The 21094-nt window shown below is 32.1% G+C and overlaps 1 protein-coding gene and 1 long non-coding RNA gene across 3 annotated transcripts; both read right to left on the bottom strand.

Annotated features, from left to right (window-relative positions):
- Positions 1-435: 435 nt before the first annotated feature.
- Positions 436-3275, bottom strand: LOC18033470 (cytochrome P450 71D11). The gene is made up of 2 exons (XM_006421075.2): positions 2235-3275; positions 436-1191 (listed from the first exon to the last, which is right to left on the bottom strand). Exons 1-2 carry the CDS (start codon positions 3219-3221, stop codon positions 568-570), a joined length of 1611 nt encoding a protein of 536 aa, XP_006421138.2. The 5' UTR covers positions 3222-3275; the 3' UTR covers positions 436-567.
- A 2054-nt stretch (positions 3276-5329) lies between these two features.
- LOC112097906 lies at positions 5330-7930 on the bottom strand. Of its 2 annotated transcripts, XR_002905278.1 has the most exons (4): positions 7520-7930; positions 7146-7230; positions 5876-5950; positions 5330-5783 (listed from the first exon to the last, which is right to left on the bottom strand). It is a non-coding gene; the product is annotated as an uncharacterized LOC112097906 (long non-coding RNA). The 2 variants fall into 2 exon arrangements; XR_002905277.1 differs by having other exon boundaries at positions 5330-5950.
- Positions 7931-21094: the final 13164 nt, after the last annotated feature.

The raw sequence follows: 21094 nt of genomic DNA, 5'->3' as shown, positions 1-21094 counted from the left end.
TTAAGCAACATTGGCTCCCTCTCTACTGACTTCGATCCACCAACACTATCAAGCATGGAATATGGAAGAGGATATTTTGTTTTAAGTGCTGAAATTTGATTTCACATTGCACTAACTTTGTAAAATTTGTGGATCAATTTCAGAATGTAAAATCGTAAGGACTTTCTTGGACAGAATCTCTGTCTATCTCAAGTGGAAAGGGGCCACAAAGTATGTCCAAGAGAATGAAATTTAAAAAGACCCCAGTTACAAAAAATTGGAACGCTTGAATGGACGGATGGCAATACTCATGGAAAGGACGATGTCTTCATTAGGGGTTTTTTGAATTTGGAGATTAAGGCAGGGTGTCGCACTCAGCCCAAAATCATCAATCATGAAAATATTAGCTGTTTATTTTATCCAAAAAAAAGTAAAACTTATGGAGAGAGTAAGACAGAGAGAAACAAAAGTGCACACCATGAATTTAAATCTCAGGAACCAGCAAAGGTCTACAAAAACAAAAAGAGTTTCAGAGACAGTTGATAACAAATACTAATAAGAATAATAATAAAATTTTCCTTTAGTTTCTTATGCAACAGATGAAGGATGGTAAGGAATAGGAATCATGCACAAATCTTGTTTTCTTCTTACTGTCGTGGCAAAGGCCTCGGTCATGTCCAAATCTTCATGCTTCATGCCATTTGGTAGTTTCCAGTCAAAATGGTATAATAGCATCGCCAGTGGAAGTTCCACGCTGGCCAGACCAAATGAAATTCCAGGGCATATCCTCCTACCAGCTCCAAATGGTATGAATTCAAAATTAGTACCCTTGTAGTCAATAGAATGATCGAGGAACCTCTCTGGAATAAAGCTCGCAGGTTCAGTCCAGTACTTGGGATCTCTTCCAATCGCCCATGCATTAACAAAAACTTTAGTTTTCACAGGAATGTCAAATCCATTAATTTGACATCTCTCTCCACATTCTCTTGGAAGTAGCAACGGAGCAACAGGATGTAATCTCAAAGTCTCCTTAACAAATAGCTTAAAAAATTTCATTTCATCAATGCTAGTTTCATTAACCTTTCCTGTTCTATGAAATACTTCTCTCACCTCAGCTTGTGCCTTTTTCATCACCCTTGGATTTCTCATCATTTCACACATTGCCCAATCCACAGTCGTAGCAGATGTTTCACTCCCAGCAGCAAAAATGTCCTGAAAGGGGTTTATGCATATGAGTTAGTCCAGATAATTATATGGTGTCACTCATCTTCAGGGACGTAATCTAGTATAGGAATGCCCCAGCTCGCTTTTTATTTTTTATAATGATTATTGGGGAAAAAATATATCTGATTTATTATTTAAGAAAGTGCCTCAGCTAAATTATAAAATTGAGAAAGTGCAATGGTTAATTTTAAAAGATTTCATGTTGGCCCTAACTTAACTGTCTAATTCTAATTAATATGATTAATCATTAAAACGTTATAAAACTTAACTAAAGAAAAAAGATTATTAAGATAGAATCAAAAAAATTTAAAAAAAGAATTTTACTTTACTTTTTTTTTTTTCTTTTCCGTCTCTTTCTAATGCTTTGAACGAAGCACAATTGTTTTTTTCGTTTGTCATGGAGTAATGTATGGATTTTATCCTACTTCCCTAAATCAAAAGTAACTTTTGTGCAATTATTTAGTCTTTTAACATTAATTCCTAAGTTGTAAGCCTAACTAGTTCTAATGTTTAATTTTTCCAATTGATTTTTTATCTAGTTTCAAAATCCCTAATTTTATGATGTAATTATGTTTGCTATTTGTGCTGCATCATATGAGTATTTTCAATATTATAAACAGGTTTTAAGAAAAAATTAAGTGATAAATTAGTTGTGTATATTGGAGAAAATGTTTTTAATTGTATTAATAATGAAACTATTATACAATATTTTTAACATATGAAATATTGTTAAGGAGTCTTTGACGAGGATAATTTGTAATAAATAAATTTATTATTAATGTGTATTATAGTTGCAATGTTCTATATTACTATATTACTATATAAATTTTTAGAATTGTATTAAATTTTAAATGAGGTGCTAACTAAGGGCGTGCTCTGTGCACATGGAGGGCACAGAGCACGCCCTCGTTTGGAGGTTGTGGGGCCCACGCCCCTGCTCATCTTATCACATAACACTCGACTAACAATAAAAGAAACAACATAATGAAAAACAAAATGGAATTGATGATATTAAATGCATAGTTACTCACAAAGATTACTGCTTTAATGTGGTCTGTAGTCAAGGAAGAATCAAGATCTCCACGCCCTTGAATTTTCAACAGAATATCAACCAGATCTTCATCATCACCAATCTTGCAAATCTTCAATGTTTCCTTGCGCTTCTTATGTTCATTGATAATGTTTTTAACTATTCTGTCAGCTTCTTGATGCAGCCTCTCCACCCGAGACTTGTTTCCAGTAAGCCACTGAAGGAATCCAACGGAAGGAAACATATCTGCGATATTAAAACCTGACATCACTTTTGTTATTTCCCCTATAACTGAGGCAAATGCTTCTTGGTCTCTGGATCTGTTTCCAAAGGCTGCCCTTGAAGTGATACCATACATTAATGAGTAAACTTTCTCAGTTAAGTTAATAACTGATCCAGCTTTCGAAGAAATCCAATTAATGAGATCAGACACCTCTGCTTCTCTTATCGATTGGAAAGATTGGACTCTTTTGGCGCTCAAAAGCTCAGATACACAGATTTTTCGCAGTTGTTTCCAAGAATCGCCATATGGTGAAAAGATAACATCACGATAATTATAAGAGAGGATTTGTGCTGGTGGAAAATGAGGCCTGGATGCAAAGATAACATCATGCGTTTTCATAACTTCTTTGGCAACTTCAGGGGAAGATACAATAATGGCTGGAACTTGCCCCAGTTGTAGGAGCATAAGGGGTCCATATTTCTTGGTTAAGTCTCTTAGTCGGTGATGGGGTAGGAAGCCAGCAAGCTGGTGCAAGTTTCCTATTACAGGTAATTTCCACGGCCCTGGTGGTAGATTTGAGACTCTGTTTTTAGTTTCTGATCTCCTCTCTAGCTTCAGCAAAGTTAAGGCAGAGAGAAGAATAGCTAGAAGGATGAACAAGGAGGAGATCCCAAGAAGCTCCATTTGAAATGAACAGGAAAATGGAGATAGAATTTTACTAGTCGGTAGGTATATCCACGCTGTGGATCTTTTGTGATCTTTCATCCAAAATATCTTTAATCAGTACACACATTGAAAAATGTGAAGGACAATGATTGATTGCATTACATGTGCCCTATTCTGACACTTCCTAATATGGGCAAAGATTGGTTGGCCACTATAAATACACGAGTAAATGTCACTGAATATTCACTTTAGTTTTATCGATTTAAATGATATTCATATTATATTGGGATCAGGCTACGGTGCAACAGTGGCACCGTGCTACAGATGCACCTAGCCGTTGGATGCAGTTGGATTGGTGGGATCCACTGACATCCAACTGCATCCAACGGCTAGGTATAACAGTGGCACGGTGCCACTGTTGCACCTAAGGGGAATCCATTATATTGATAATATAGGAAGTGTATATAACTAAACGATAAAAAGGCTAAGAGAAATAAGCCACGAGAATTAGAGCTAATAAATTTAACACGAAATAATTATCTAACATGAATTCAACATGAATAAATAAGTATGAATTATTAAATTTAATATAAATATTAAATGAGCTAAATCTAGATTAACATAATTTTTTTTTTCGTATTGAATTAAAATTAAAGTTTTTAACTTATTTATCTAATTAATAACATAATTATTATTTTTTTAGTCGGTAGGCATATCCAAGCTGTGGATCTTTTGAGGCCTTTCATCCAAAATATTTTTAATCAGTACACACATTGCAAATGTGAAGGATGATGATTGGTTGCATTACTTGTGTCCTACATTTCCAGAATAATACGGATAAACACTGGTTGGCCACTATAAATAGATGAGTAAGATGAGTAAATGTCACTGAATGTTCACTTTTATCGATGTAAATGATATTCATATTATAACCCTTGATAATATAGGAAGTGATAAAGGGGCTAAGAGAAAAAAGCCATGAGAATCAGAGCTACCAAATTACAACCTTTTTACATGACGCGAATATAATATGAATAATTATGTATGAATTATCAAATTAATACGATTATTAAATAGATCGACTCTAGGTTAATATGATTATTTTCAAGTCGAGTTAAGGTTAAAATTTTTATCCATTTACTCGATTAATAAAACAATTATATTTTTATTTTAAATCACAATACTAAAAAATTAGAATTTATTGATACTAATTTAATGTCAGTAATCCATTTTATTGATACTTATTAATTGTGTCAGTAATGCTCAAACTAGAATATACTGACACTAATTTTTAGTGTCAGTAATTTTTGTGTCAGTAATTTATTTCACTATAGTATCACTAAGATATCGACTCGGTGATATTAGTGTTTCATGATACTATTTACATGTCAGTAATTTATGTGACTATAATATCATAAATTGACTTGATAATATAAAAAATTATTAATATTTATTAATGTTATGCTGCTTTTAGTTAATAATATATTTTTATTTTAATTATATTTTTCATGCTTGTTGTACAACCAAAAGAAAACTCAAAATATATCAAACATAAAATATCTTGCAACAATTCATATAATAAACATCCCAAATACATCACTTAAATTCAAACAATTCAACTACACCACTATTTGAAAAGACAAACATAAGTACCAAATTAAATTTCCGACAATCTCTTAACAACAAGTACTAATGACTACTAAATTAAGTTTCCAACCAAAAAAAGACAAAAGCCCAACAAGATCACTCAATATCCATCGGCAACTTCATTTTTTTTCCACCAACAAGTGCATAAAATCAATTAGTATACCATGAAAATAAATCTTGAATATTTTGAAACAAAAACACTTATAAATTACTCATATATTACCTCATTATTGTAGGCTGTAATTAACTTGGCAACATGTAGATTCTACAATTTCCTTTTATGAATCCTTAACTTGCTTCTTTTAATCCTGCTATTCCATGATGAAGCTCATACTTCATTTTCCCTCAATTATCACAAATTGCTTCACTAAAAGTATTCTATCAAGTATTAAAGAAAACACTTAATAAATACATCAGTACTCAGTAATAAATACATCAGTATTCGGTAATCAAGACATGAATAATGGTGTCTAGAAATTGGCAAGCATAACTTATATTTTTGTAATCTATTTCATTGTTTAAATTTAAAGTGAACAATACTATTCTATATGATCAAATACATTAAGTTAACAAGCACTATAGCACTTATAGTGCCCACATTCAACAATGATCGATTGGACCAAAAGCCATCAATTGAAAAAAAAATGAAAAAAATATATTTAATGAACTTAGAGGAAAAATAAAAATTATCAACATTTAAGCATCTAGTGAAGAAATTAACCAAGCCGACATGAAAATAGAAATAGAAGGCCACTTAACACAAAGTAACTACTCCCTAGACTAGCAAATTTCCCTTTCATTTCCCAAATGAACAAAAATATCAAAAACCAAAATACCAAACTAAACCAAATCACAAAACCCAAATTGGAGTTTGCATTTTTCACTTTAAAGCTTTGACGGTATTAAAAAGTGCAGGCCAAGTGTTTGTCAAAATGAATCAATGAACCCCAGCAGCAAATGAACATTCAATCACCTTCATGACTACAAATCACAGATGCATTACTCCTACACAAACTGCAAAATGACAAACATAGAAATCAGTGACTTCTTAACGTATGCTTTAACAAAGGTACAAACAGTGATAAATCAAAATCACCGTATAGCACCTGAAAACGACTAGAAACAATGTTAGTGTCCTGGAGGTACTATGGACGACCAAGAGAAAGGAACGCAAACTTCCACTACAAATGAGAAATATAATAACAAAATTAGTACAAAATCGGGTCTTCTCATATTTATATTCACCAATAAGAAAAACTACAAACATAGTAATACTATGAATAACATATTTTTTGAAAAGAAAAATCAGCAATGCTAATAATAGGAAATTTTCTTTACTGAATAATGTGGTAAAGAATATGATTTATTGAACATTACAAATCATTCACAAGCCCAAAAGAGTGGTTCTAAAATTGCATGATGCATAATGCGAAAAATGCTTGAAATCCAGCTCTACTAAAACAAATGACCAGTCATCCAGTCTTTACTTTTTACTATTATAATATTTCTACGTCCTATTGAAGCAAAGGAAATAAACTTTGGTTAAGGAAAACATGATACAGTCCCAAGGAATATAAACCTTAGCAAACTCTTCATCTGGAACTAGCAATTTCCCCTGTATTCGAACTTTTATTTCTTGCAAAGTCTCACCTTCGTGTATGACTAAGAAAAATAGTTCACCAAAGTTCTGAATTTGTTGCCAAATAGAGATAGTGTTAAGATGGTGGGATATAAATGAAGTATTTGAGATTCACTATGTAAATAGCTTGGAGAGTTATAATTACCATCTGTTTCTGAACAATCTCTTTTATAAAGAGATAAACATGAATTAGACAATCGTGTGGACCAAGATGCATGAGCATTCTCTTTAAACTTCTACTCTTGAAATGTTCAATCAAATCATTCATTAATTTTATGTTTAGACTAGATGCATGAGCACATTAGCTGTGAAAAAAAATTGAACTTTTGACTTCTCGATTTCAATTTTTATGTCTCGACTCTAGAGAGTAAAAAAGGTTAAAGATCAGAAAAGTAATTCAATCATAAATCTTACATCCAACTAACAAAGCAGGAAGTTTTATCAAGAAGGCAAGTTTTTTTATTATAAGACTCAATTCTCTCATTCCCGAAGAGGGTTACTAGTTGGCAAGGCTTCTTATACCCAATTAAAGAAAACACAGTCCTTAATATATCAATTTAATAACTCATCACATCACTCAACCCCACACAACACATTTAATCTTCTATAATATACCTAACCCTTAAAACCTCATAAACTAAACAAAAGCATATTTACTCAACCTCATCACCTCAATGTGCAAACAATAAGCACATAAGTAAACAAAACAATGAATCAACAAAGCAATAACAAATAACCTCTTATAAACTTCACTAAAAATGCCATCCTATAAGCGTTTCCTAAACAGCCGCTCAGCACATCGGTAGCCTTTCCAAGGAGTGGCTGTAACAGAGCAAAAAAATACTTCAATCAATTTCTAAAGCAAATAAGAAATTAAAAATAGATAATTGTACTGCATAAGTAATAATAACAGTATAAATTCATATATACACGTAGTGCGAACAGAAAAATTGAACAAATTAGATTAGGATAAATTAGCTCAGAAAAGTCGAACAATCAATTTCAGCCTTGACATTTCAAAAATTTTGTATGATAAGCTCTCTGATTGCTGCTATTAATCTACCTACTAATTTCTATATTCAAGTTAACTCAGTTATTCATTTAAGCTTACCTTGAACGGGGATTGAGGCAAAACGGCAGCGACGGCAGCAGCTCGATTGCAGTGACGAACGAATCAGTATTGATGATGGCTGGAAGCTGTTACAGCCCATGGGTGATGACGGCAGCTATCGGTGACGAACGACTGAGTGTTGATGATGGCAGAAGCTACAGAGACTAGACTTTGGGGCATGGGAGATGATGGCAGTGGCTTGTCGAAAGTAGTGATGCATGTTAGCGGTATGTCGGCAGCGTGGGGTGGGTTTGTTTTCTAAGTTACGATTGACAATACGATGAAATGGGGGAGAGGGATCTCGATTGAGATTTAGGGATTTTGATTTTGCTATTATATTATTCTTACGCCTCTGTATATAGCATTTGCATCGTTATTCTAGGGTCAAGGGGTTTATGATCCAAACTTAAAAAGTTTTGAATCTTAGAAGTCCGTTGTTCGAGATGCACTTAAACAAATTATAACGATTATTTTTCAATCAGTGATACTTTTGTGTCGGTAATTTTTTTATATTTAGTATTAGTATTAATAATTTATGATACCTATTTATTAAAGACGGAAAATGGTGTATTTGTACACAATTATTAACACTTTTTATAAAGTGTCAGAAAACAAGTATAAGTAAAAGTCATTTTTGTAGTAGTGTCAATTTGTGGATTCTCTTCATCAAAGCTTAAATATTGGCCACGACTCTCTCTCTCTCTGTGGAAGGATAAGCATATACATGTTGTTTCATTTATAAAATTCTATATAGGTTTAGAAATCAATAGTGTAATGGTGTAATATATAGGTATACATGTATATTTTGTTTTCTGCCTTTGATTCTAGTATAAATACCAGTGAACTCCAAATACAGAGTTGTCTAAAACTATGTTTGTGCCATTTCTATAATTCAATGGAGTAATAGGCATTAGTGTAGATGAAACTAAGTTCAATAGACTATGCAGTTTTAAATACTGGTAGCTGAAATTAGAAAGGTAAATAATAAATCACTTTAATATATATTTTATCTTATTCAAAAGAGTCTTGTTTCTTCGTTTAACAACTCTATTATGTTATACTGTTCATTGTAAATGGGATTCATCATCCTATTTTATAATCAAATGGATTCTCATTTTCTACAAAGATATTCTTTGCTACGATTAGATTGAACTTCTTTTATGCTGTTATCTAGTCGCTTATCTATCTTATCTATGTACTCTTTTGAATTTCAAAAGTCACAGAATATGACGCATTTAGATAAATATAAACACAATGAATAGTCATCAATAAGATTGATAGAATACTCATAACCTCTTCAAACATGTAAATTTGATTAGTCTGTATACATTTGTATGCATTAAGTCATACAATACAATGTTATGTTTTTCCTTCAGCTGAAAAAAGGTCAATTATCATATTATTTTTCTAAATAAGATTTGTGGAGTATCAATGATAAATTTCAATAGGCCAAAAAAGCCTATTATTGATCATTCTCATAAAATCTTTATATCACTTCAACATAAATATTAGAGGCAATAATATTGGTTAGAAGAAACATTTCTTTTTCTTAGATAATGCATATACTCTTTATCATTATATCTTACTTTGAATAGATCAATGGACTTATGTCATATAAATTGTCTTTGTAAATACCAAAACTAATAACTATAATAAACAGAGGAATCAAAAATAATAGTGTACTCCAACTTATTGATAACAAGCCACCGAAATTAAGTTCCTCTAATGTTTGGAACAAAAAGACAAATATCAAAAACTAAAGTCTCATAAAATTGATTAAGTCTTCTCAGCTGATATAAGCTAGCATGTCCTCAATTGCAGTTCTAAAGCTTTCTTCACTTAGTCTATTGGATTCTTAAAACCAAGTAAATGAATCACAAATAAGATCAGTTACATTAGAATATACTATCTCATGAATTAATAGAAATATGAACTAATTAGAAAACTTAAAGATTTCCCATACCTGATTTTAATAATCTTGGGGCAATCTTTCTTCTAATGACTTTTCTGTCCACATTTGTAGCACTTGCCTTTTGGCTTGCCATCTCAGACAATTTTCTTATCCCAACTCTCTTCTGCTTATCCTTGTCTTTAGACCTAGGCCTTGAAGAGAATCATTTTTCAAGAAGTTTCTTGCGATGATAAAATTCTTCTATAGCATGTAGTTTGTACATTAATTCAATTAAGGTCATATCTTTATTACTCAAGACATAGCTAACCTTAAAGTCCTTGAATGTATCAGGCAAAGATTTAATCACTTTATTCATCTTTGTTTAATCATCGATTTGAACATCAAGAATCTCAATTTCATTCAAATAGTCCATTATTTGAGGGCATGATCACGAACTCTTATGCCCTTTTTTATCTTGGTATCAATTATATGTTTTTATGCTGCTTTTCTGGCAAAATGAGTATTCTGTCCAAACATCTAATGGAGACTAGCCAATATTTTCAGTGGTTGTTTCTGTGCTTTGATGTCTGTTCTATAGTTCGATAGAAATTGAAGTCAATATATAACACTTAGTCATTTTGTTAGCTTCGCAACATTACTCATAATGCTCTCTCTGATTTCAATAATTGTATAACATTGGTTCTGGGGTGCACGGTTGGGTCAGAACATTTTTGTAGCCTTTAGTAGCGAGAACATTAAATAGATTGGGTTTCCAATCTAAATAATCTTCACCTGTGAGTTCATTTTTATCAGAAAAATTAATAATGGGTTGTTGGAAGACATTTTATGAAAATAAGACATACACGCATCAACACTTTGAAACAAATAATGTTCACAATAAATAATCTAAAATGTAAAAAATCATAAATGCATTTTATTTTATTGTAACAATAACCTAGTACCGCTTTGGCAAGCTATCCGATAGGGAAGTCATGCCTACACTTACTAGACCCAATTAACCATTAGATTATTTATTTTCATGTCGAAACATGATGAATAATTATTATTATTTTTAATGGCCAAAATTTGATAAAAGGGCTTTATTGGGAAGGTTAATAACAATTTTTTTTTTTTGTTTTTGAGTGTATAACTACTGTTTCAATCTACGTATGTTTCGTTTCAAGCAAACCCTATTAGGGTGATAAAGAAATTGGAAAATATTTCAATCTTATCTTTAAAGAAATTCATCAAATAAAATATCTAATATATATACCCTTTGAAGGGAGCAACACCATATCATGAAGTAGAGATATGTATATCATTTTATTATTGAACTAACAATGGCGACCGTGGGAAAATTTACCTTGAATTGTTCGTCTCCCACTCAATATTTTAAAGTTGGTTTTTCCTTTTGAACAATATAAAGATTATATCCTATATTGTTAATTACTTACTTTCTAAAATAATATTATCTAGATGTAACTGTAATTTAATATTATTAAGCGCATGCAAATATCAAATAATATATATCTTGATTCATAATCTATAGATGCCATGTATTATGATGCATAGAGTGGCACCACATATTCTATTGACATAACGTTTTATCAACCAAATATAGCATGTAGATAAAAGCAATTAAACATCTCAATTCATGATTTTCCAAAGGGAAAATTGACTTAATCTACAAGCTAAGCCTAATATCTATTGGGCTTCAAGTCAATGTCTATCTTCCTTCTTCCTCTTTCTAGTACTTGATCTTGTTCGTGTCCACTAGCTTGGGCACATTTGGGCTTTTAAATTTATCATTGGTTCAATTTTTAAGATTAAATTTTACATCTTCTAAATAAAATTCTATTGGGTCTTATTTTTTGAAATTAAAATTTTTATAAAAATAGACTTAATTAATTTAATAAAATAAGTCCAAATTTATTTTCAAAAATTCTTGAGCCAAATAAATTTTATTATTAATCTTACCAATTTTTCATTTATATGATCTAATTTTGAAATCTAAAAATGGGCCTAGCACCAATATAAATAAATTTGGACAAATAATTACTATTAGGCTTATCAAATTTCTATTTATATTATCTAATTGATGACAAAAATGGGTTTAGATGCAGTCTAAATAAATTTAATTTGTTCTGCCCAAAACCCAAATACTTTAGCTGAATTGTAAAATAGTGAAACGATAGGGTGCCATCTGATATAAACCCAAAACCCTAATTTACAGTTTTACACACCTTTCTTGCAGCCGGCCACCTACAGAAACATATCACATTCCTCATTTCCTCTGGACCTAAAAAAACAATTTCCAAAATTTTAATAGAAACAAAAATCAGTAAAATCATAGGGAGTTTCGTGGAAAAGGCCATAAGAAAACCCTCGTTATCTTTGTGTTTTCCGCTGCCAATTCCAGAAGCCATTTTTGCTTCTCTTTGCCGCATCAACCTTTTCTGTGTTTTCTTGAGTTCTTTGCTTTGTTTTATAACACACACACACACACACACACACACATATATATATAGAAACTCCTCGCGAGTAATAGCTTACAAAGAATCTATGAGTTGGGAAATAAGATAATCAAGCGAGAAACATAGTGAAAATTAAGACTACTTTTCTTGTTTATAAATCCAGAAAAATTAATGTAAAGGAAATTTCTAATCCAGAAGAATTAATGTAAAGGAAATTTCTAATTCAACAAATATATTCATTCACATGATGAAATAATATATAAAATTAGTACCACTCATCTTATACACATAATATAAGAGATTGATTTCATACAGTAACTTTATATATTAATATGAGATCGCTCTAATGCCAATTGTTTAAAAACTTTACAGCAAAAATATTTGGATTGCAATTCTCATACATATATATAATTACTATAATATAGAAATTGTACATTTTTCTTTTTCGTAGAAGTAATATAAGCTCCCAAGTCACGATCTGTCACCACAAATTTTGTTAGATCACAATTCATCACCAACAATCTTCCATATTATGACTCAAATTTGCCCTTGACGTGTGGGCTCTTTTATCACTACTCAAAGCAATTAATAATAGAAAAAAAATTTCTCCTAGGTTAGCAAGAAAAAAATCTCTTTTTCTTTTTTATTCTATATATTGTAGCTCTACTTCTTTTGTGAAAAATTAAGCTTTTTATATCTTTTTGGTGGAAACCCTAAACTCCTTATTCTATCTCCTTTTCTTTAATTCTATCAAATAAAAAATATTTGATTTAAATTAAAAAATAAGATAAAAGCCAAAAGTGGCATTACACTTGTTCTTGTTATAGCACCCACCTATAAAATAATATGAGGCCCCTTATACACAAGCATATTAAATGGAGTCTCACACCAAATAATATATTTAGGATTAACCACTAGTTATCTTTCTTATTAGTCCAATAGTGGTACAATCAATTAAGTGAGCTAACCTAAGGATCATTTGGGTACATACAATAGCAACTATAATGATTAGACCTGTAATTAAGTTAGCCTGATTATTTAATTCCAAATCCACTTTACTAAAAGATTGGAACTGGCCTCTATAATTTTATACTACCTAGGATAGTGTTCTAAAATAATAATTCGACACATAACACAATGATTTCTTCAATGAACAATCCTTTGTACAACATTTTTAATTAATTTGATATCTCAATCATCCAATCAATTTAATTACATCTTTTTCCTTAACACTTACCAATTTTCTCTAATGATCATTTTCAGCATACTAATTCTGGCTGAAGAATTCTAAGATTAAGTACCAAAAAACTCTTAAAGAGATGTGTTGTACAAATTCTATATTGTCTATCTATAATCTCACTGCTCATAATTGCTCTGACTAATATATCAAATAATCTTGACTACAAATATATGTTGCGCCGATTGATAACTCAAATAGAACAACAATCGTAGTCATACAACTATAGTTAACTCAATATTGAGATTGCAATAAAATCAATGCTAATGAGATTTAATAAGTCTAACAGTCATTTCAATGTTAATTAAATCTCATATGTGATCCAATTTTATATAGTCAAACTATATCGGCAAATTCAAAATGTTAAGCCATAAAAAATGTGCCTTAATGTAGTTCTGAGTCCCCCCCCCCCCCCATTATAATGTTAAGTCTCCAGGGATCATCTCTGATACTTTGCATAAAAGTCTGACCACTTTCTGTACAATTTCCTACGCAACAATTTACAATGAAATAACAAAAAACATTTGTCACTTTTTAGACGAGAAAGCATAGAAAAAAAGGCATATGCAAAAAAAGCGATGAAATTAACTTCACACCAAACATTTACATTGTATTATGTATATGTGTGTGTGTGTGTGTAATATTTTAGTGAATATGTATATTCTATAATATAAATTAATAATATTATAAAGTATACATATATCTACTAATATTTTACACATTTACACCATTGAAATTCTAAATCTATATAGAATTTTATAAATGAAATACCATATATATGTTCATTTAAACCAAAAAGAAAGACTCGTGTCTAATATTTGAATTTTGATGACTAGAACTTGTAAATTAATTTTGAATAGAAATGTGATTGTGTCATTGACCAAGTAAATGGATAAAAACTTGAATCCAAGTTTCGTTGAATCTCTGGTGCATATAGAACATCTCGTAATAAAAGAATATGTCTATCATGCAAAGTCAATCTACAGGTGCCTATTCTTTTTGCTTCAACTTTGGAGTTGTTGCGCACCTATATCCATCTAGTTCCTTGATTGATTCGACGATATTTTACAAATGCATTTTGATCATGAGTTATATAGTTTGTTGCTCCTGAGTCTACAGTCCACATAAGACAAGAATATGTCAATAGTATAGAATTCGTAACAAAAGCATAATTCAATAAAGTGGAGTTGGGTCTCACCTTTTTAGGCTAAGTGCACTCACGAGCGAAATAACCCAGCTTACTACAGTTGTAATATTTCACCTTGGTTTTGTCCTTTTTCTTGTCAGAACACTTACTCCTTGGGCGCTTCTTAGCATCTGGTTTTTTTTTTTTAATCTAGATTAGATCTTTTAATGTTCTAGTTATACTTATTACCCGTTTTGCACTTGAAGTCGAAGCCTTACTCGAGCCTGAATCAGCCATATAATAAGAAAGCTTAGTTGCCTCAAGGCCCTCTGCCTCTAGTTCTAGGTGATGTTCAATATCATTGAAAGTTTTGATACTTTCATTGTGAGTCATATTCATCTTCATGTGTTCCCATGAATCAGATAGTGATCTTATCACTGCCCGAACTTGTTGTTCATCAGTTAGAATATGTCCAGCAGACTTAAAGTTCATGAACCATGTTCAATACTTCCTTCAAATGCTGCCTGATAGTATGATTTTGGTGCTTTCAATAAGAATCAAACTTGAGCGTAAACCTTCTCAGCTTAGTGGTTGAAGTGCCACCAAACTTGCCTTTCAGAGCGAGCCACATCTCTTGAGTAGTCTCGTACTTCTCAACTCACACATGAGGTCATCTTACATGCTGCTCAACATCGTTATGCAAGCATTTGCTATTCTTCTTTTTCCAAGCCTGATAAGCCACTAGATCCCTCTTGTGTTGAGCACTATTGCTTTTCTTAGGGTTAGCTAGGGTGTTGTTAAGAGCTTTTAGAGTCTCTTGCTTTTTAAGGATGTACTGAATCTTGCGGTGTCAAATGTTATAATTGTCACTATTCAGCTTCTCACTCTTGTTCAGATCGGCCACAATGTTCTTAGATACAAATGATATCTCAACTTTCTCTTACCACAGAGACGATTTAAAATACAATCAATAAAGTCATAATCAATAATTACACACAAACAATTAATTTTGCCACAAAAATAAACCAAAAAACATGACAAATAAATATCGGGAATGGAATCGAAAAGTCATTGAAGCTTCCAATCATTATCCAATTCCCTTTATCATATTTGTCATTAATTTGATTTTAATGCACAAAATTATCAGTTCTAATTATGAATTAATTAAATTCAATTTAGTTAGAACTTCCAGTTAACTGAATGATTTATGAGATATCATACGAAAGTATATTGAGTTAAGCAACAACTAATGTAGAAATTCACTAATAAAAACATAGCTATATATTGTTCATTCAACAAAGTGAAAAACAACATCTAAAATAATAAAAATTAACAAACGAAAGAAATAACCGAACATAGTCAAACTAATATATAGAATCTTCTACTCGTTTATAAAATATTCTTTGTTGTTCGTAACTCTTTCATCCAACTTATACTCAAGTGTGTCTCTAAATAAAAACAATTGTTCCTTCTTGATGATCCTGTTTATGGTTTTCTCATACCATAACTTCTGCCCTTTACCAAGGCAACTAGCTTGTCTTCCATTCTGAAGGTTCGTGTGAATACTATGTACTGAAATTCGCCTCATCCTTGAAGCAAGATGGTGCTCCTCCCTTAGCTCAATTTCGCATTTCAGCAAATAATATTTATTGCTCAGGAGATTGAGAATCTCCTCTAACATGCAAGCCTTAAAGACAAGTGTATTATCATCATTAGGTAAGGAATTTATGAGAACCGTTGATAATAATCCAAATCTACATACTTAGTGTCCCCTTTTCCATACTTTAGCCAGCTAAAGACCTCATTTATATCTTCTATATTTATACACATAGAACGATCAGGGTCCATCTTATAATTCTCTATTTTCTTGCAGGTTCTTCATAAGATAAGCTATCATTAATTTGGATTAAATTAATAGGAGAAACCCAAGCTCTATATGTCATTAACCCTTCTTCCTTAGTCTACAATTTTCTAACAAGAAGCATCTAAGATAAATAACATAAAATTCATATTAGTGATCGTTAACAAATGACTAAATAAGAGATACAATTTAATTCCAACCAATGTCCATAAAAAAATTATTTTAAAGCTCCCACTAGAGCTTTAATATTTATTAACATTTAATGCTCATCCATGAGACTATATATATTCGATTTGAAACTTTATTTCAAATATAAAAAAATAATTAGAAATTTTGATTTTATATAAAAAAATAGAAAATTAAATTTTGAATCAAATGGTGCCAACAAACACAAATTGGAGTCCCGCATAACAAGATATACAAAAGATACCATTCTAGACGCATTCCCCTACGCGCACAGGCAGGTACGTATACTTCATGAACGATATAGTGCGCACTACAATGCACGATACAGTACTGTGTGCGTCCATATGCACCGTCCGACTCGATTTTTTGTCTTGAATCGAATGGTGCCCTCATAATTTCAAACGGAGATAAGAATAAGCCAGAATCATTGAAAAACCGATTCTAACATTATCTACCATCTTCTCCAAAAACTATGGTTTCTGAATTTTAGCGACTAGATTCTTGTTTTGGCCATAACTTTCTCGTTTTAAGTTTTTCTTTAACAAATAACATATCGTTGGAAAGCTCTTGAAAAGATATTTCCAATGATATATCATACATAATGTCATGTTGCCTAGATCAAAAGAAATAAGCAATTCAAATTTTGGGTTTCATAACTTCTTAGGGTTCATGCAATCTAAACCCTAGGCTATTTTTATGTCTATTAATTCCCGAATTTATGCTATAATTCTTTCACTTCAGGACGTAAAATCAATAGCCACCAGATCACACATTCTATAAAAAATCAATTAACATGTAAAATTCATACTTTTTCATAAAACAAATTCAACCATATGTATGAATCCAACACAAATACAGGCTCTAATACCAATGATGAAAATAAAAGGGATTCAAAAGCCTACATTTCTTCACAAATCAGGCAACAGAATAATTGAATGTTGGATCACGTCGATGGTCGGAAAGAAATTACAGATGGAAATCCTCGTCTATACCACAATATAAATGCCCTCTTTTTAACGGGTTGTTCTATGTTCTTTTGCTGTATTTGGAATAAGAGAAGAAGGAAGAAGAAGAAGAAAAAAAAAATCTTTGTATTCAATTGCGAGTTATTAAAACTGACGTTGGGGAAGCTGATTCCAAATCAACTTCCCTCTATTCCCAAAAACCGTACATGGTAACTGCTTAGCAGTTGCCATGTACAGGCCAAGTCAAGTCGACCCATCATAGGTGACCCACCCTTCCAACATTTAACATTTTAAATTTGTAAAGACACAAATGTAAAAGTACTGCTTTTTATACTTTTTAAGTTGAAAAAGAAAAACAATTTAATACTTATCATTAGACTTTCAGACAATAAAATAAAATAAAATAAATATGCCATTAAGATTCAGAATTTAGTTTTATTCATAATTCAAACTAATTTAGAGCTATTTAGATTTTAGGAAAAAAAATAGAAAAAAAAGCTAAAGTTATTGGGGATGCGGAGAGTGAGTCAAATTAATAAAATCAATTCATGAGTCTTTTTTGAAATAGCCCTTTTGTTGGTAAATGATTCCAAATTTATTTCATGACATCGAATCAGACTCACCATCAACTTGAATTCCATTGGAAATTTAATTTTTTCTAAAGCCTATGGACTTGAATGAATACTTGTTGAGAAGGACATGATTTTAGCCACTTCAGTGTAGTACATAAATCAAGAGGTAAATGGCTTCGGGTTAGACCATACGGTGGACAACTGTATAGGCAACACCATTTTATAGAAGGACTAACGAATATTTTGCTGTTCAATCTTAGCAGGAATATTCTTCATCTTGACCTTATCTCTAACCATTTACAAGGTTCAATTCCTGAGGCTTTTCAACACATGGTTTCTCTTAGATATTTGTCTCTCCCTTTCAATGAACTTAAACGTGGGATTCCAAAATTCTTCGGAAACATGTGTAGCTTGAATTATATTACGCTTGCCTTTCAACCATCTCACTGGACAGCTCTCGGAGTTGATTCAAAATCTATCCAGGGAATGCACGGTGAATTCACTGGAGGACCTGAGTTTTTATGACAATGAAATCACGGGGCCAATACCTGGTCTTGGAGGATTTTCATCCTTGAAAGTATTGTATCTTGGAGAAAATCGATTAAATGGAACTATAAACAAAAGCCTCAGTAACTTATACAAGCTTGAGAATCCGTCACTTGATGGGAATTCATTCACAGGTGTTATCTCTGATTTTTTTTTTTTTTTCAATATGTCCAACTTGCAGATATTGTACTTGGCTGATAACTCTTTGACTTTGAAATTGGGTCATGGTTCGGTTCCTCCTTTTCAACTGAAATTGTGAAGTCTTGCCACTTGCAAGATGGGACCACATTTTTCAAAATGGCTTCAAGCTTAGAATTAATTTATTTTACTTGATATCTCTAGTATCGGAATCTCGGATACTGTCCTTGATCGGTTTTGGAATCTGTCCATTGAACTCTTTTTTTTTAAATATCTCAAATAACCATATCAAGGATAAACTCCCCAATTTGTCTTTTTTTAAAGTCTGATAATATTTATTATAGATATCAGTTCAAATAACTTTAAGGGCCCAATTCCACGCTTAGCACCACAGTTAGCACAAAACGGTTCGTTTTGTGCTAACTATAAAAGAAAATACTGTGCTTCAAAACTAACACACTCTCCTCACACACTCGCCTCACCAAACGGATCGTGGGATTGCTCTCTCCTTCGATTTTCTCTCTTTCTCTCTCGAGCGTGAGTCTCTATTCGGCTGTGGCTCTCTCTCTCGAGCGTGGGTCTCTCTTCGGCTGTGGCTCTCTCTCTCTCCGTGGGTCTCTCTTCGGCTGTGGCTCTCTCTCTCGCCGTGGGTCTCTCTTCGGCTGTGGCTCTCTCTCTCGCTGTGGGTCTCTCTTCGGCTGTGGCTCTCTTTCTCACCGTGGGTCTCTCTCATCCGGCCTCACGCGCATCTCGCTACTCTCTCCTTCGGCTTTCTCTTTTCGTCGGTCTCTCTCACGCATCTCGTTGGGTTTCTCTCACGCATCTCGTTGGGTAATCAATTCGTGGAGGTAATTGGTTTAATTTGCTGCTGGAAATTGTTAAATTCTGTTGATATATAGTTCGGATAGGTTGATTTGGGATTGATGAGTTGCTGATTTTGGGATAAGTTGTTGTTGGAATTTTATCTGCTGTTAAAACTTGCTGCTGGAAATTGTTAAATTATGTTGATATATAGTTCGGATAGGTTGATTTGGGATTGATGAGTTGCTGATTTTGGTATGAGTTGTTGTTAGAATTTTATCTGCTGTTAAAACTTGCTGCTGGAAATTGTTAAATTATGTTGATATATAGTTCGGATGGGTTGATTTGGGTTGCATTTTTGGTAGTCTGAGGGGCTAATTGAGATGGCTTTGTGCTGGAAATTGGATGATAAAAGAATTATTATAACTTTGTGCTGGGAATTGCCATTATGTGTTGTATATATTTGTGGTACAATGATTGTGCTATTTGTTTATATTGTAGAGAAATTGTTCAATCATTATGTCTTGTAGCAGCACAAGTTAAAATCGAACACAGGTGAAAGCTTGTGAAAAATGCAGCAATAGTAATAAGGTCTTACGAATTTCACGGACGAGAGAAAATCCGAATCGTAAGTTTTGGAAGTGCAAAGGATGTGGGGCTTTTGAATGGGATGATAATTGGAAAAGTAGTGAATGTAATGACTTTGGAGGGATGGAAGATCGAAGCATGAACGAGAACAAAATTGACATCTTATTAGGAGAAGTTCGTAGTCTGGGGCATCAAATGGAGTGCTTGTCTCTTAAATTTCAGTTGTTTGAGAAAGAACTTCGGCAAAGACAACCACATGAAGATCTAAGTCTTATTGTAAAATATGTTCCACAAATAATTATAACAATTGTAATATGTATTATTTTAAATTGTATACTTAACTAATATATTCCATGAAATGAATGTTAATTATTTCTCTTGGAAATTAATTATTTATGTAACAAGTACATAGCATATTGTATAAACTTAACATGATATTAAAAAAAAACAATTACAGGTGTTACGAATGTAAGCAAATATACATGTGATGTAGGCAATAATTTAAAGATAAAAGAGAAAAATTAGGGGGAAAAAATAAAAAAATTAAATAAGGCATCAGTAACTATGCATAAAGCTCGCCACAATTGCTGATTTAACAGCATAAGATATTAAAGTGATTATCATCGTATAACAAATTTACTGCAGCCAAGCATCTGTTGCTACGAATGAAGATATTATTCAACAAGACCTCCATGTACAAACAAGAAAATGTTGCTACTCAGTAGATTAACAATTGCATTGTACAAATAAATTTCTCTTCCGCATAACCACGTTTGCAACATATGCAATTAAATTTCTCAAATCCAGAAACTGAAAATCAACAACATATGCAATTAAATTTCTCATATTCAATTTCTACAGAAATTAAGAGTTACAAGATAAACTACAAAGCCAAACTCAAGAACATACTTAACTCTTAGTAATCAGCCATTAATTGTATCAACAGCTCATGGAGGGGGTGTGATTTATAAAAAACCCTGCTGCCAAAAATAAAAAATCCAAAAGTATGACCAGCAACAGCCACCAAAAACACACATCCTTTAAAGGACATAATAGCAAGCATCACCAAGAAAGCAAGTCCAACCCTGATTGCAGGTAAAAGAGTCTGAATCAAACCAACAGCCACATGACTAGCGGATAAATAGTCTATATATCAAACTGATACATGCTCAATGATTGCACCGAAAATG

The sequence above is a fragment of the Citrus clementina genome, unplaced genomic scaffold (genome assembly GCF_000493195.1).
Source record: "Citrus clementina cultivar Clemenules unplaced genomic scaffold, Citrus_clementina_v1.0 scaffold_9, whole genome shotgun sequence".
Classification (NCBI taxonomy): Eukaryota; Viridiplantae; Streptophyta; class Magnoliopsida; order Sapindales; family Rutaceae; genus Citrus; species Citrus x clementina.
This window is presented reverse-complemented; position numbering and strand designations above follow the sequence as displayed.